This window comes from Schistocerca piceifrons, chromosome 1, assembly GCF_021461385.2.
Source record: "Schistocerca piceifrons isolate TAMUIC-IGC-003096 chromosome 1, iqSchPice1.1, whole genome shotgun sequence".
NCBI classification, from domain to species: domain Eukaryota; kingdom Metazoa; phylum Arthropoda; class Insecta; order Orthoptera; family Acrididae; genus Schistocerca; species Schistocerca piceifrons.
Genome location: NC_060138.1, coordinates 323,163,170 through 323,178,443, shown reverse-complemented (window position 1 = coordinate 323,178,443; position 15,274 = coordinate 323,163,170). Strand labels below are relative to the sequence as shown.

At 45.0% G+C, this 15,274-nt stretch overlaps 1 protein-coding gene across 1 annotated transcript in view; it reads right to left on the bottom strand.

Annotated features, from left to right (window-relative positions):
• Nucleotides 1–6,571, bottom strand: part of LOC124786947 (tyrosine-protein kinase Dnt-like) — a 567,480-nt gene extending 560,909 nt beyond the window's left edge. Inside the window, exon 1 of the mRNA XM_047254302.1 lies at nt 6,328–6,571. Coding sequence (XP_047110258.1) covers nt 6,328–6,469 — 142 coding nt within the window. The 5' untranslated portion in view covers nt 6,470–6,571. The remainder of the gene's footprint in view (nt 1–6,327) is intronic.
• Between the last annotated feature and the right edge of the window lie 8,703 nt (nt 6,572–15,274).

The following is a 15,274-nucleotide window of genomic DNA, read 5'->3' as shown; positions in this document are numbered from 1 at the left end:
AGGTGGTCCGACAGCCGATCAGCTCCAGTCATTCTACCACGAAGGAGGTACACGGCCCAATAGGCGCTGGTCATGCATGGTTGCTTACATCTTTGGGCGGATTTAGTGACATCTCTGAACAGTCAATGGGACTGTGTCTGTGATACAATACTCACAGTCAGTGTCTATCTTCAGGAGTTCTGGGAAATGGGGTGATGCAAAACTTTTTTTGATGTGTATATTAAGCTAAAACTGGCCTACAAGTACCACCCACGCTCTAGCGCAAGTGTGCAGCGTGAGTTTTAACATACTCCCACTCTCTTACTCCGCCGGCTTGGTAGTGCATTTGCAAATTGTAAAATTGACACTTCCTGGCAGATTAAAACTGTGTGCCGGACCGAGACTCGAACTCGGGACCTTTGCCCTTCGCAGGCAAGTGCTCTACCAACTGAGATACCCAAGCACGACACACGCCCCGTCCTCACAGCTTTACTTCCGCCAGTACGGAGTTCGAGTCTGGGTCCGGCACACAGTTTTAATCTGCCAGGAATTTTCATATCAGCGCACACTCCGCTGCAGAATGAAAATCTCATTCTGTAAAATTGAAATTTGTGTACATGCTACCTCCCAATTTTGTGGATTGTAACATCGTAAAATTAACAGTTAAATCGTTTTGTTTGTCTTAATACAAAACGAATTGGAAACTTTAAGTAATTTTTGTATAACTTGTTCGAAAGTCTATACCTTTCATTACCCTCACAGGAAAGGCCAATTTACTGATATTAAGGAAAGTCGGTGGCATAAGAGGGTGAGAGGATATTAAAAATGTCGCGCAGTGGGCATGTGCTGTAGCATAGGTAGGTTTTGTAAGCCAATTTGACGTTGTTTTTCCCCTTTAGAGACAAGTGTCCTTTATCAAATTGTTCGGCTCGGCTTCCCCTAAATCACTGTGTTACGTTGTAAACAGTTATCACTTATACAATAGCTAAGATCAAATGTTTTCCTAATAGAGTACCTGGATTCGGGGAAGTAACTGCGGTCTTATCATACTTGAGCTAGGAGCTGAATAAGCCGGAGGTTGGCAGAAATAAGATCTTAATGAAATGTGGACACTTGTATGTACTGCAGTAAGTAAAAGTTGGAGCTAGAGGGGTAGAATCTTAGTGCAACCTCAACCAAATGGCAATTATTACCACGGAAAAAAAGCAGGAACTTGAAAAGCATATTCAACAGTACACTGAGGTGAGTAACATCGTGCGATACCTCCTAATATCGTGTCGAATCTCCTTTTGCCCGGGGTAATGCAGCAGCTTGACGTGTGATCGACTTGACAAGTCGTTGAAAGCCCCATGCAGAAATACTGAGTCACGCTGCCTCTTTAGCCATCCATAATTGCGGAAGTGTTGCCGGTGCAGGATTTTGTGCACGAACTAATCTCTCGATTATGTCCCATAAATGCTCGATAGGGTTCATGTCGGTTGATGAGCGATGTGGGTGAACAAATCATTCGCTCGAATTGTGCACGGATTCTTCAAACCAATCGCGAATAGCTGTAGCCCCTTGAAATTGCGCATCGTTGTTTCGGAACATAAGGCCCCCAAATGGCTGCAAATGGTCTCCCATAGCCGAACATAACCATTTCCACTCAATAATCGATTCAGCTGGACCAGAGAACCGAGTCCATTCCACGCACACGCAGCTCACACCGTTATGGAGCCACCACCAGATCACTGAGCGTGGTGGCGCAGTGGTTAGCACACTGGACTCGCATTCGGGAGGACGACGGTTCAATCCCGCGTCCGGCCATCCTGATTTAGGTTTTCCGTGATTTCTCTAAATCGCTTCGGGCAAATGTTGGGATGGTTCCTTTCAAAGGGCACGGTCGACTTCCTTCTACATCCCTCCCTAATCCGATGAGACCGATGATCTCCCAGTTTGGTCTCCTCCCCCAAATCAACAGCCACCACCAGCTTGTACAGTGCGTTGTTGACTGATTGAATCCATGGCTTCGCGGAGTCTGCGCCACACTCTAAGCCTAACATCAGCTCTTACCAACTGGACTCGGGACTCATCTGGCCAGGCCATGGTTTTGCAGTCCGTCTTGGGTCCAACCGATACGCCCAAGAGACCGGGCAGGTGAGGTGCTCCAGGCGATGTCGTGCTGTTAACAAAGGCGTTAGCGTCGATCGTCTGCTGCCGTAGCCCATTAACGACCAATTTCGCCGCACAGTCCTAACGGATGCGTTCGTCGTAGTCCCACATTAATTTCTGCGGCTATTTCTTGCTGTTTTACTTTTCTGTTAGCACCGACAACTATATGCAAACACCGCTGCTCTCGATCATTGCGTGAAGGGCATAGGTCGTTGCGTTGTCTAGGTAACGCCTGAAATTTGGCATTCTCGGCGCGCTCTTGACACTGCGGATCTCGAAATATTGAATTCCATAACGATTTACGTAATGGAACGTCCCAAGCGTCTAGCTCCAATTACCATTCCGCGTTCTAAGTCTTAATTCCCGCCGTCGTGCGGACGTAATCATTGCGGAAACCGTTTCACACGAATCACCTAAGTGCAAATGACACCTGCGACGATGCACTGACCTTTTATATCTTGAGCACGCGATGCTACCACCATCTGTATGTGTGTATATTGCTATCCCATGATTTTCGTCACCTCAATGTAAATCTCCAATTAACACACACGAAATTCTTTTCTTACATACGTGAACACTAGTTACCAACCCACGGCAGTTAGAACTTAGTGCATAAACTGTACAAAATTATACTCGCTCCATCGGCAATAGACAAACACAAAAGCTAATATGATGGTGCAGCGAGATGATTAAATGAGCGAGAGACAAGAGGTGAAGATGTCGTAGTACACGTCACACTACTGAGTACCAAAGGTGTGGTGCAAATATCCGGATGAAGTGATGGAACGACGGAAAGTTGTTTGCATCAGTGAACAGAAGTTCCTGTTACAAATGGATAGGTGTTGCGTGAGACATGCACCTAGAAACGCAATTACCGACGAACGTCTGGAATGAAGTAACTGTATTGTCATCGTGTGCTTCAACTGTCAATAAGCCCATCAACATCACAGCAAAATGCATTTGGCCGACCCCCCACAAGGCACTCGCAGCAAGCAATTTCATTTGCATACCGTGTTGTTCGCCCGGAATGTGAGATCTCACATTATGAGCTGGTATTCGTCAGTTTTTCGTTAAATGCCTGACTCCAGGATTTAGCCATGCGACCTTTTCTTGTGTTTCGATAAGTTGACGTGAACGTGGAGCGAGACGCGAGAGACGGCGTTAAGGCATACACAGGGCGCGCCCAGCAAACTTGCATCTGGTGCTTCGTTACATTTCGAATACGGCGAGAGTTTCTCGATAGCTCTCCATTTAGTCTATGATCGTGGTTCGGGAGTCCTGGTTACGATATATCGACTACAATGCGACAATAACAATTTCCTGCGAGGAGGTCGTACTACTTAACGCCTCAAGCACCAGCATTCGACTAGCATATAGAGAATTCTGGAAGTTGTGATCTGCATGCAAAAACCTTCGCGAAATATTTGAGAATAACCGCGATACTGCCGGCTGCCTCGTTTGTTGCCATTAATCTTGTACATCGTACTATAAATTTAACTAATCTTAAATTCCATGCAATAGGGATTGCTTAGTACGTACTACCACCTACTGTACGTGTAACCCTATAGCTAAACTAGCTGCAACAGACCGAGTCGCTGGTAACACAAGAATGGCCCGTCACCAGTTCACTCTTCTCTCCGCAGATGAGATGTTGTCCTGTTATTCCTCATAACATCCAAAGAATATTTTGTTCCAGTGGGCAAATCATTTTATTTTATTTCTTAATTTTATTAGCTTACGGAACACGCCCAGACAGCCGTCTCAATTGAAGAATGTCAATTATAACCATACAAACGTAAGGACAATACAACACTCAGTCCCGCTGTGGAGAATATTTCTGACTAGTCCAGCAATCGAACCCAAGCCTCTTCTGTTAGCAACAGAGAAAAATCTCATACGAAATGTACTTCTGCAGCACGGAGGTTTGAACGCAACGTAAGTATAGGTCTCTAATCTCGTGTTACAGTGCATCCGACCTAACCACTTTAGTCTTTCGCAGAACAAATACGCAATTTCACCAACCTGCATCTGATGAAGAATCAAGAGGCTTCGAAATGCGTTGTGTGTAGCACAGGCTTTAGTGACTGACGAGTTCTTTCCCCGCCAACATCTCTCACAACACATAGCGACTGATGCATAATAACGCTGTTATTAAACACCATTCTGAATCTCTTATCTTGGTCACTGTCGGCCTTCATTTGAGTAATAACTGATGAATATTTAATTAAAAGCGTCAAAGGTATATCAGCACTATGATAGCCAGAGAAAGAGAAGTTTAACATAATGTACAAGGTGCTTATCAACATGACAGACAGAAGATTATGCCGATCTATAGCTGCGAATACACAGCTATTCACGAAGCAGTTGTACGTGATATAATGTGGACATGGGACCAGTGTAACACCCACTCTTCTTTTCGCGACAGGATACTACGAGTTCTGCTGAGTGGTACACCGGACGACGACAGTTTCCAAATGGTCTGTCAATTAAAAATGTGAAATCGAGTGAAACTTCCGTTAAGACCTGTCAATGTCTTTTTGGAGGTATTAAACTAAAAAAAGGGAGCGTTCAGTTTTTGCCTACAACTTGAGATATTAAATTGTGAGTGAATTCGTTTTGATTTTATTCCTGCCACACAGTGAAAGATCTGTCAACATATCAACTTAATTTTTCAATAAAAATTCATTCACGGTTATCGCTTGTTTCTTGGGGTACGGCATAAATTCGAATAGTCTGTTACTGAGGTGTTGACCAGTATATAAAACGTTGCCTCACTGGTAATAAATGACAAATCATAGCTGAAAATGTATACTCTACAACTGATGAAATGGACAATTTTTGCTTCCGTGCAGACCCAGCAGTGATGCTCGGGAGTATCTCATTAAGAGTAACAGTGCTTTCATACAATTCTCCAAGTAGCGTCTGTTTTCCGATTAGCCACATCCACGATAGTATCGTCTCAGAAGAAATGAAAACACAGCTGGAAAATTAGATTTTTAATGAAGCGAGGCGCCCCATCCCTACCCGTGCTGATAACGCTGCCACTACAGGCGCATCCATCAATCATGCAAATTGTTTCTGTCAAGATCCTTCATCAGCACTTTAAGATCAACACACCTAACAGCGCCCCATCAAAGAAAAAAGGAGGAGGATGGGAGAGGAAAGCAATCTAACAAAAACAAAGGAACCACTGACACTTCTCGATTGGCTGACGATATTTATAAAGCAACAGTCGGCTACAGAGCACGCAGAAGGCGGCGACGCGAGAAAAGGAAGCGAGGTGCTAGATTTACTATATCCCGAGTCGGTTTTACGCCAGTGACGCGATGTATGGGACATTCCCGACGCGCTTGTAACAAAATGTGGCGGTCGGCGCACAAAAAACCGCTCGTACGTCAATGTCTAGTTTAAATTCGGCAGTCCTTTGGAGCCCGCTACACGCGCCGTCCCGCGCACGCACGCACTTCTCTGCATGGTCTCCTCTCGTTCTCTCTTTCGTTTCTCCGTTCTTTTCTCTGCACTGTTTCACAACAATGGTGTCCTGCACGTAGCGGTCTTTGATAATGGCCACAGTGATGCCGAATGCACTTTAAACACAAGTATTTACTAGCAGCATTGCCTGCCACAGGAACATGTTCGATAAATAGTGTTGTTTGGTCACGTATGTTTCCACCCGTTTCAATGAAATGAAGTTCGAGATACACAACAAAAGGTCGTTACTGGTACACATGAAGCAGTAATGATTGTTTACTACAGATGACAATTCCATGCGATTAAAAATTTCCGCCAAGGAACATCAGGTATCAATTTGGAATGCTTGTGGAATAATTGACTCGGGTGTAGCATTGAAGAAATTGTAGTTTTGTAAAAGTGACAAATGCGACATTGTAATTTTATGCCAGGAGCATTGCAAGAATGAACGACTTTATGGAAAGATACGACATAATACAGCCACGTGAAAGAACACGGATAACAGTTACTTTCGATAATGAGTTGTAAATTACGGTAGATTTCTTTTACACAGATGGGATGCGAAAAGATGTTAAGCCGCGCGACTTCTCTACGAAAATGAACACGTGCGCAGTCTCAAACACAACAGAGTAGTACTACTGTTGACGAATTGTTCGTTGCGTGTCGATAACACGACGCACTCCCGATTCGTGCCGCTTCACAGTAAATAACAGCGCGCGGACTTACCGAGAAGGCGCCTGACTTCGGGCTGGCTGAGGTACAGGTTGAGATTCCCGGAGCACAGGTCGAGGAGGAAACAGCAGACGAGAGAGCAGGCCAGCCGCAGGCGGCCGGCGGCGCCCCGGGAGGCTTCGGCGTGCAGAGCCATCGCCGCGTCACATCACAGATGACAGCCACTCGTCGCCGCGTCGCGAAACCAGCACGGAACACGCGTCGCTGCGTAGCACTAGCCCCGCCCGACCGCCATAGCTTTGCCAGACTGACTGGCCAGCAGCCACAGACTTGGCGTGGCGCGAGCCGGCCTGCCGTCTGGTTGTTGGGGGAGCCGAGGTGGGGGGACGCCGCGGCCCGAAGGTCGGCGGCGACGCACGAGCGCGCACGATCGCTGCGCTCCACGCGCGCTTCCCCGCCGCGCCGCCTCGCAGCATCCGTCCGTAGCAAACAGCGAGGTGAGGACTGAGCAGAGGAACGCCTACCTGCTTGCCGCGTTGCTAAGGAGATTCCACGCTCACTGAGTGGCAGCCACTTGGTTAAGTAGATCACGCGCCCCGGGTACTTGGTACGTTATCGTGACCTATGCTTTGCTGACCACTTGATTGAAATTATTCGGAAAGATATGTTAGCCTAGCATTTGTAGACTTAGAGAAAGCTTTTGACAATGTTGACTGGAATACTCTTTTTCAAATTCTGAAGGTGGCACGGGTAAAATACAGGGAGCGAAGGCTATTTACAATTTGTACAGAAAGCAGATGGCAGTTATAAGAATCGAGGGACATGAAAGGGAAGCAGTGGTTGGGAAGGGAGTGAGACAGGGTTCTAGCCTCTCCCCGATGCTATTCAATCTGTATATTAAGCAAGCAGTAAAGGAAACAAAAGAAAAATTCGGAGTAGGTATTAAAATCAATGGAGAAGAAATAAAAACTTTGAGGTTCGTTAATGACATTGTAATTCTGTCAGAGACACCAAACGACTTGGAAGAGCAGTTGAACGGAATGCACAGTGTCTTGAAAGGAGAGTATAAGATGAACACCAACAAAAGCAAAACGAGGCTAAAGGAATGTAGTCGAATTAAGTCGGGTGATGCTGCGGGAATTAGATTAGGAAATGAGACACTTAAAGTAGTAAACGAGTTTTGCTATTTGGGTAGCAAAATAACTGATGATGGTCGAAGTAGAGAGGATACAAAATGTAGACTGGCAATGGCAAGGAAAGCGTTTCTGAAGAAGAGGAATTTGTTAACATCGAGTATAGATTTAAGTGTCAGGAAGTATTTGTGTGGAGTGTAGCCATGTATGGAAGTGAAACATGGACGATAAATAGTTTAGGCAAGAAGAGAATAGAAGCTTTCGAAATGTGATGCTACAGAAGAATGCTGAAGATTAGATGGGTAGATCACATAACTAATGAAGAGGTATTGAATAGAATTGGGGAGAAGAGGAGTTTGTGGCACAACTTGACTACAAGAAGCGGTCGATTGGTAGGACACGTTCTGAGGCATCAAGGGATCACCAATTTAGTACTGGAGGGCAGCGTGGAGGGTAAAAATCGTAGAGGGAGACCAAGAGATGAATACACTAAGCAGATTCAGAAGGATGTAGGCTGCAGTAGGTACTGGGAGATGAAGAGGCTTGCACAGGATAGAAAAGCATGGAGAGCTGCATCAAACCAGTCTCAGGACTGAAGACCAGAACAACAACAACATGTTACTCTATGAGCGGTTTTTAATTTGTAAACACCAAACTGTAGCAACACTTTGTTTGTATACTATACATGGTGAGCCAGGAAGAAAGGTATATCCTATGTACTGTACATATGCCCTTTTCTTAACCTATCCGACAAACAGCTGTTTGAAAATAACGGGCGCCAACAGTACTGAAAGTACGAGTACATACGACGTCGTGTTGTCAAAGGAATGTCCTTCAAGTATTCTAGTACGACAACTTGAAGGAAATCAAGATACCGTACTCCATTAAGACTGTCATCTGAAACAACTAGATGATAAGTTGCTCATCAATAATACTGCACCACACGTTCTCTAAGCCGTCGAAAATTTGTTCCCACAGTAGCGTACAGATCTTTCTCTATCGACACGTCAAAGCTGGGGTATTATTGATGGCATAGAATTCACGCAATGTGGTCAGATCAGCAACACAGTAGCTGCCTACAAGAGCTGCAAAATGCATCACAGTTCACGGTGTACTTGTTGAACATATTTTGTCAGGAAATGTACACAATTAAACACAATATCATATCGTAATATTTTAGTACCATCGCCTTCGTTTGTCCTGTTCTCATTATTTTCGTTAGTTTTCTCGGAAACACTTCAGAACAGGACATACAGGGTGTGTCTTGCCAACCCGAAAGGTTGCAGTGTTGGTGAGCGGGGAGGGGGGTATCGCAGTTGCCTACTCGGAGTTGGTTCCACAGGAACAAACTATCAATAGCCAAATTTACTAAAAAGTCCTTGAAAGGCTCCGAAACAGGATGCTTCGCGTCAGGAAGGCGATTAGTGGAAACTGGTGACTCCATCACGACAACGTACCGTCTCGTACCGTCTTTATTGATTGCGAATTCCTGATCAGGCACGATGTGGCAACGCTACCCCAACCTCCACACAGTCCTGATTAGGCGCTAACGGACTTGTTCCTGTTTCCTCGAATAAGGAGAAGCTCAAAGATCCACATCTTGGTATCGTAGATGCCGTGAAAGTCGCCGCGACGAGGTGTCTGAAGGAGGTTTCAGAAAACTGTTCTTTACGGATTTATTCAACCTTTCTCCGGACACATTCTGTATGTTCAGACGATGTTTTTTGTTCAGAATCACTAATACTACCTCCCCTCACAGAGTGTACATTTCCTCCTGATTCAATCTGTATACATCGAATTGCCACAGAAATAAAAAAATAAATATATGTATATATTCTTGATGGTATTATGGTTCTGTCGTTGCAACGACAGAACCAAAATATGCTCAAGAATTATAAAGCAACTACGGACGCTATGGCCACACAAATGAAGAAGTAAATAAATATACATGTATGTAATCTTTTTCCGAGTTGTTTTACAGCTCATTAGCTCATTTCTAACGACCATGTCTCGAAGCAAATTTTTTTCATTGCACATCCTACTCTGCTTGACTTTTTCATTCTGTACAGGGTCTTCCTACTTCTTTTGCATGGAGATTGCTAACACACATGAAAAAAAAAGTTTTGCATCACCCCGCTACAGTCGCAGGTTCGAATCCTGCCTCGGGCATGGATGTGTGTGATGTCCTTAGGTTAGTTAGGCTTAAGTAGTTCTAAGTTCTAGGGGACTAATGACCACAGATGTTGAGTCCCATAGTGCTCAGAGCCATTTGAACTCTTTTCTTTTTTTTTTTTCTTTGCATCACTTCGGTTCCGAGAGTTCCGGTACCTGTACAGAAAATTGGAATACAGATCAACATAAACATCATTTCCGCTCTTTTTATTGCTCATGAAAACCACACATTGCATGTTGTACCACCATACAACCAGACCTTCAGAGGTGGTGGTCCAGATTGCTGCACACACTGGTGCCTCTAAAGCCCAGTAGCACGTCCTCTTGCATTGATGCATGCCTCTATTTGTCGTGGGATACTATCCACAGGTTCATTAAGACACTGTTGGTCCAGATTGTTCCACTCCTCAACGGCGATTCGGCGTAGATCCCTCAGAGTGGTTGGTGGGTCACTTCGTCCATAAACAACCCTTATCAATCTATCCCAGACATGTTCGATAGGGTTCATGTCTCGAGAAAATGCTGGCCACTCTATTCGAGTGATGTCGTTATCCTGAATGAAGTAATTCAAAAGATGTGCACGATGGGGACGTGAATTGTCGTTTATGAAGACGATTGTCTCGCAAATATGCTGCCGATATGGTTGCACTATCGGTCTGAAGATGGCATTCACGTATCGTACAGCCATGACCACCAGCGGCGTACGTCGGCCCCACATAATGCCACACCAAAACAGCAGGAAACTTCTACCTGCTGACCAGGTTGCTGCCAAACACGTCTCCGACGATTGATTGAAGGCATTCGTGACACTCATCGGTGAAGAGAACGTGACGCCAATCCTGAGCGGTCCATTCTGCACGTTGTTAGGCCCATCTGTACCGCGCTGCATGGTGTCGTGGTTGCAAAGGTGGACCTCGCCATGGACGTCGGTTTGAAGTTGTGCATCATGCAGCCTACTGCGCACAGTTTGAGTCGTAACACGACGTCCTGTGGCTGCACGAAAAGCGTTATTCAACGTGGTGGCGATGCTGTCAGGGTTCCTCCGAGCCATAATCTGTAGGTAGCGATCATCCACTGCAGTAGTAACCCTTGGGCGCCCTGAGCGAGACATGCCATCGACAGTTTTTTTCTGTTTGTGTCTCCTCCATGTCCGAACAACATCGTTTTGGATCACTCCGAGACGCCTGGACACTTTCCTTGTGGAGAGCCCCTTCTGGAACAAAGCAACTTTGCGGACGCGATCGAACAGCGGTATTGACCGTCTAGGCATGTTTAAACTACAGACAACATGAGCCGTCTCACCTTCTTCCTGGTAGAATGACTGGAACTAATCGGCTGTCGGACCCCCTACGTCTAAAAAAATAGGCGCTGCTCATGCATGGTTGTTTACACCTTCGGGTGTGTTTTGTGACAACTCTGAACAGTCAAAGGGACTGTGTCTGTGGTACAATATCCACAGTCAACGTCTATCTTCAGGAGTTCTGGGAACTGGGGTGATGCAAAACCTGTTTTGATGTGTGTAGTAAGTTTTCCGGCCATCACTCATCCCCCCCCCCCCCCCAAAAAAAAATGGTTCAAATGGCTCTGAGTACTATGGGACTTAACATCTGAGGTCATCAGTCCCCTAGAACTTATAACTACTTAAACCCAACTTACCTAAGGACATCACACACATCCATGCCCGAGGCAGGATTCGAACCTGCGACCGTAGCAGTCGCACGCTTCCAGACTGTAGCGCCTAGAACCGCTCGGCCACCCCGGCCGGCTCACTCATCCCCATCTCATCACATGCCCATACCATTTTAAACGCCGTTTTTCCACCTCTTCGATCCTGTTTGTGGGGGACCGAGCGAGGTGGCGCAGTGGTTAGCACACTGGACTCGCATTCGGGAGGATGACGGTTCAATCCCGTCTCCGGCCATCCTGATTTAGGTTTTCCGTGATATCCCTAAATCGTTTCAGGCAAATGCCGGGATGGTTCCTTTGAAAGGGCACGGCCGATTTCGTTCCCAATCCTTCCCTAACCCGAGCTTGCGCTCCGTCTCTAATGACCTCGTTGTCGACGGGACGTTAAACACTAACCACCACCTGTTTGTGGGACTTGTCATTCGTTTCCTGATTTCTCTCCTTTGGATGTTCTCTCGCCTTAAAGCTTTACAACTTCGTCCAAGAAAATCCATAACAAATGAGAATATTCTTCGAAGAAGCACCGAAATGTCACAAACATGAGACTGTGGGGTATAACAGAGTGGAAGTATGCGAAGTAAACAAGTGGTAACACATCAGTGTCAGACACAGTGCAGTTGTAGATACAGGAAGACGACAGAGACTAGTTTGAGCTCGAGATCATGAATGTGTCCCATGAGAGAGAGATTTTCGTTTAAGATTTTAAAATGAACAATTTCACTGATCTTTTGACTGCCTTGTAATTAAAAAGATTCACTGCTACAAGAGCTTGCATCACAACCTATATGTACTACATAATAACCAATAAAAGTGTTTTGTTTGCATGTTTTAGTTTCTTTGTTTTATAATATTATTGCCTCAGAATTTTAGTTGCGCTTTGTGTCGATCGAGCCTTCTAATTGGTTTTATGGTATGCACCATGACTTCCTCTCTTGTGTCAATCTGATTATCTCAGAGCAGTACTTAACCCAATTGTTTGTTCTACATATTCCTGTCTCTGTCTTTTCCTGCAGCTTTTACACTCTGTGGCTCCTTCCAGAAACGTGGAACATATTTCTTGATGCGCGAGTAGATGTCCTGTTCTCTTTCTGGTCACAGTTTTCTGTAAGTTCCTTTCCTCGCTCATTCTGCGGAGAACGTCCTCGTTTCTTATCTTATCAGATCACCTAAGTTTCAACATTTTTCTATAGCACTATGTTTCAAACATTTCAGTTCTCTTCTTTCCCGGTTTTCCTACAGCCCACTATTCACTCCCATACAATGTTCAGCTGGAGAAGTACGCTCTCAGAAATTTCTTGCTCAGTCTGAGATCTCGTAGGTATCTTTTGGCTGGGAATATCCTCTTTCGCTGTGACAGTCTGCTTTTCATATCCTCCTTGCTTCGTCCTTCAACTGTTATTTTGCTTCCGAGTAGCAGAATCCCTTCACTTCATCTACTACGTAGCCCCAATTTTGAGAATACTGGAGCTATGCCTTGCGCTCTCCACGCTGGGGTGGTGTGATGCGGGAAACAACTCTATGACCTCTTTTATCGGCAGGTAGCTGGTGAATCTCATTAGGCCAACAGCACCTCCATTTGGAATGTGGGCAGCTTTAACGGAAGTTGGGTAGTAACCTGAAAGATGGGCTGGCGTCTTCACCCACTGTGGTCAGTGAAAGTTGCGCCCGCCCTCCAGCCCTCAGAGCATGACCAAGAACCTATTTTTGGCTTTCCGCGTGAATATCAAATAGTAAGACACGACGGCACCGTCCGACCAGCATGGGAGAGTCAGTTACGTTTTCTCCAAAAATTTGGATCAACCAATAGAACTGCGCTGCCACTATACAGTGTTATCGTTGCATAATTCTGACCATCGTGAAGGCATTGCTTCAACCCTGTACCAACTTCGCGTTTAAAATTGTCATTCGGTACGCAAAACAAACGAAGTTATATGTGCTTTCCCCTACTTTTTCATGAATTTAACAACAGTTCTTACTCGTTTCATTGGCACCAAAATAAAAGTCATTCCTCCGTTGTAGGACTTTTTGATATGGGGAGTTGGGAAGGACTAAGTTGGGGAATTTGCGGCCAACTATCTTCTGATGAGGTAATTTGGAGGGATCGTATGTTAGTGGCCGTTTGGTGCTGTTGGACACGCTTTGCTCTTCTTGAGGAAATGTAAGTGCACGGTATGGGGTGGCGCGATCAGTATTCTGAGCAACTCGCTTGCCTGTGTGTTTCTAATACGTAACTTGTGTTACGATCTGATTTAGTGTTAACTATTGAATTCGCGAGCTGCACAGATAAGGATCTTCGTTCATCATAAAAAAAGTTCAAATGTGTGTGAAATCTTATGGGACTTAACTGCTAAGGTCATCAGTCCCTAAGCTTACACACTACTTAACACAAACACACACACCCATGCCCGAGGGAGGACTCGAACCTCCGCCGAGACCAGCTGCACAGTCCATGACTGCAGCGCCTTAGATCGCTTTCTTTTTTTTTTTTTTTTTTTAAATATCATTTTGTTCGTTTTCGTTCGTTGTATATGCTCGGGGCGGACGTCGCAAGACACCCGTTTCAGTTCGTCGTTGATCCATTACCTTAGTTTTTTTTATTACAGAGGGTAAAAAATGGTTCAAATGGCTCTGAGCACTATGGGACTTAACATCTATGGTCATCAGTCCCCTAGAACTTAGAACTACTTAAACCTAACTAACCTAAGGACAGCACACAACACCCAGCCATCACGAGGCAGAGAAAATCCCTGGCCCCGCCGGGAATCGAACACGGGAACCCGGGCGTGGGAAGCGAGAACGCTACCGCACGACCACGAGATGCGGGCTTACAGAGGGTAGCTAACCCTCTGACCGAACATGCTGAGTTACCGTGCCGGTACCGCTTGGCTGATCGCGTACGGCGTTCTTCATCCTCTGTGCAGTGTTCCAGGTAAATTTTTATGCCCCCAACAGTGTTAGCGTAATTCTTGGTCAGTTTGATTGAATATTCACATTACTTTGCTCTCTGGCAATTTGTTGTTAATTTCTTGGAGCATACAAAGCAAATAAACACCTGTTATCTGCAGCTTTGAATGAAATATCAATATCCCTCTTTCCCTACAAATCTTCCTGGTAACGCGATCCATAAAAACTACGCAATAACTTGTTGTACATCCAATTGGTTCACGCCTCAGCCGCGTCCTTCTCCGCAGTGATCAAGTACCAGAATAATTTACTTATTATTTTGTGAATGCAAGGAGCATTGCACTCGCTCGTCAGGTTATCAGTACGATTTAGTTCTACTCGTTATTTTGTGATAGTGAAGAGCATTGCTCCTCTTGTATTCCTAGGATTTGGTTTTATTAACTGGGGAGAGTTGAGCCCATTTCCCATAGATGTATAAGTTGGACGTGGGCTGGCATTAATTCGCAACGTAACCACCGGACTACGAACTTTCGCCTGTTATTGTTTCTCACATTTACAGAGGATACCATTGTCATCGGCGAATCTTATTAATGATATCTTTTCACTCCTGAAAGTTTCTTTAAGGGGAGGTTTACTATCTTTGGCCCGAAATAAGCATGTTCTTTGAGAATATTTTTCTCTAGATGTGTTATAGATATCAATGTCAAATTTGGTTAAAATGTTTATTGATATTTCCCTTACAAACGGGAATTTTTTTGACCGGAAATGTCGAAGAGCAAAGGCGCAAGTGCCGTCGGAACGAAACAATATTTCGATGTAGACTTCCACGCGCGGTACGTCACAGGTCAGCCGGCTCGTCTGAAATCAAAATTGAGTTCACGTTAGTGAAGTATATAAGATTCTTTAGGTGCTGTACCTCGCTTAAGTTATTTGGACCGTAGGAAACAAAATAGTGTTTTTTTCATCGATATTTCGATTTCGTCGGCCAAGTAAAAATATTTATAGTTGATGGATCCTAATAAAAGTGATACAACTCCTAGACAATTTAGTTAGCTTCGTCGGAAACAAAGAATCATGCCAATCGGTTCGGTTGATTTGAAGTCACC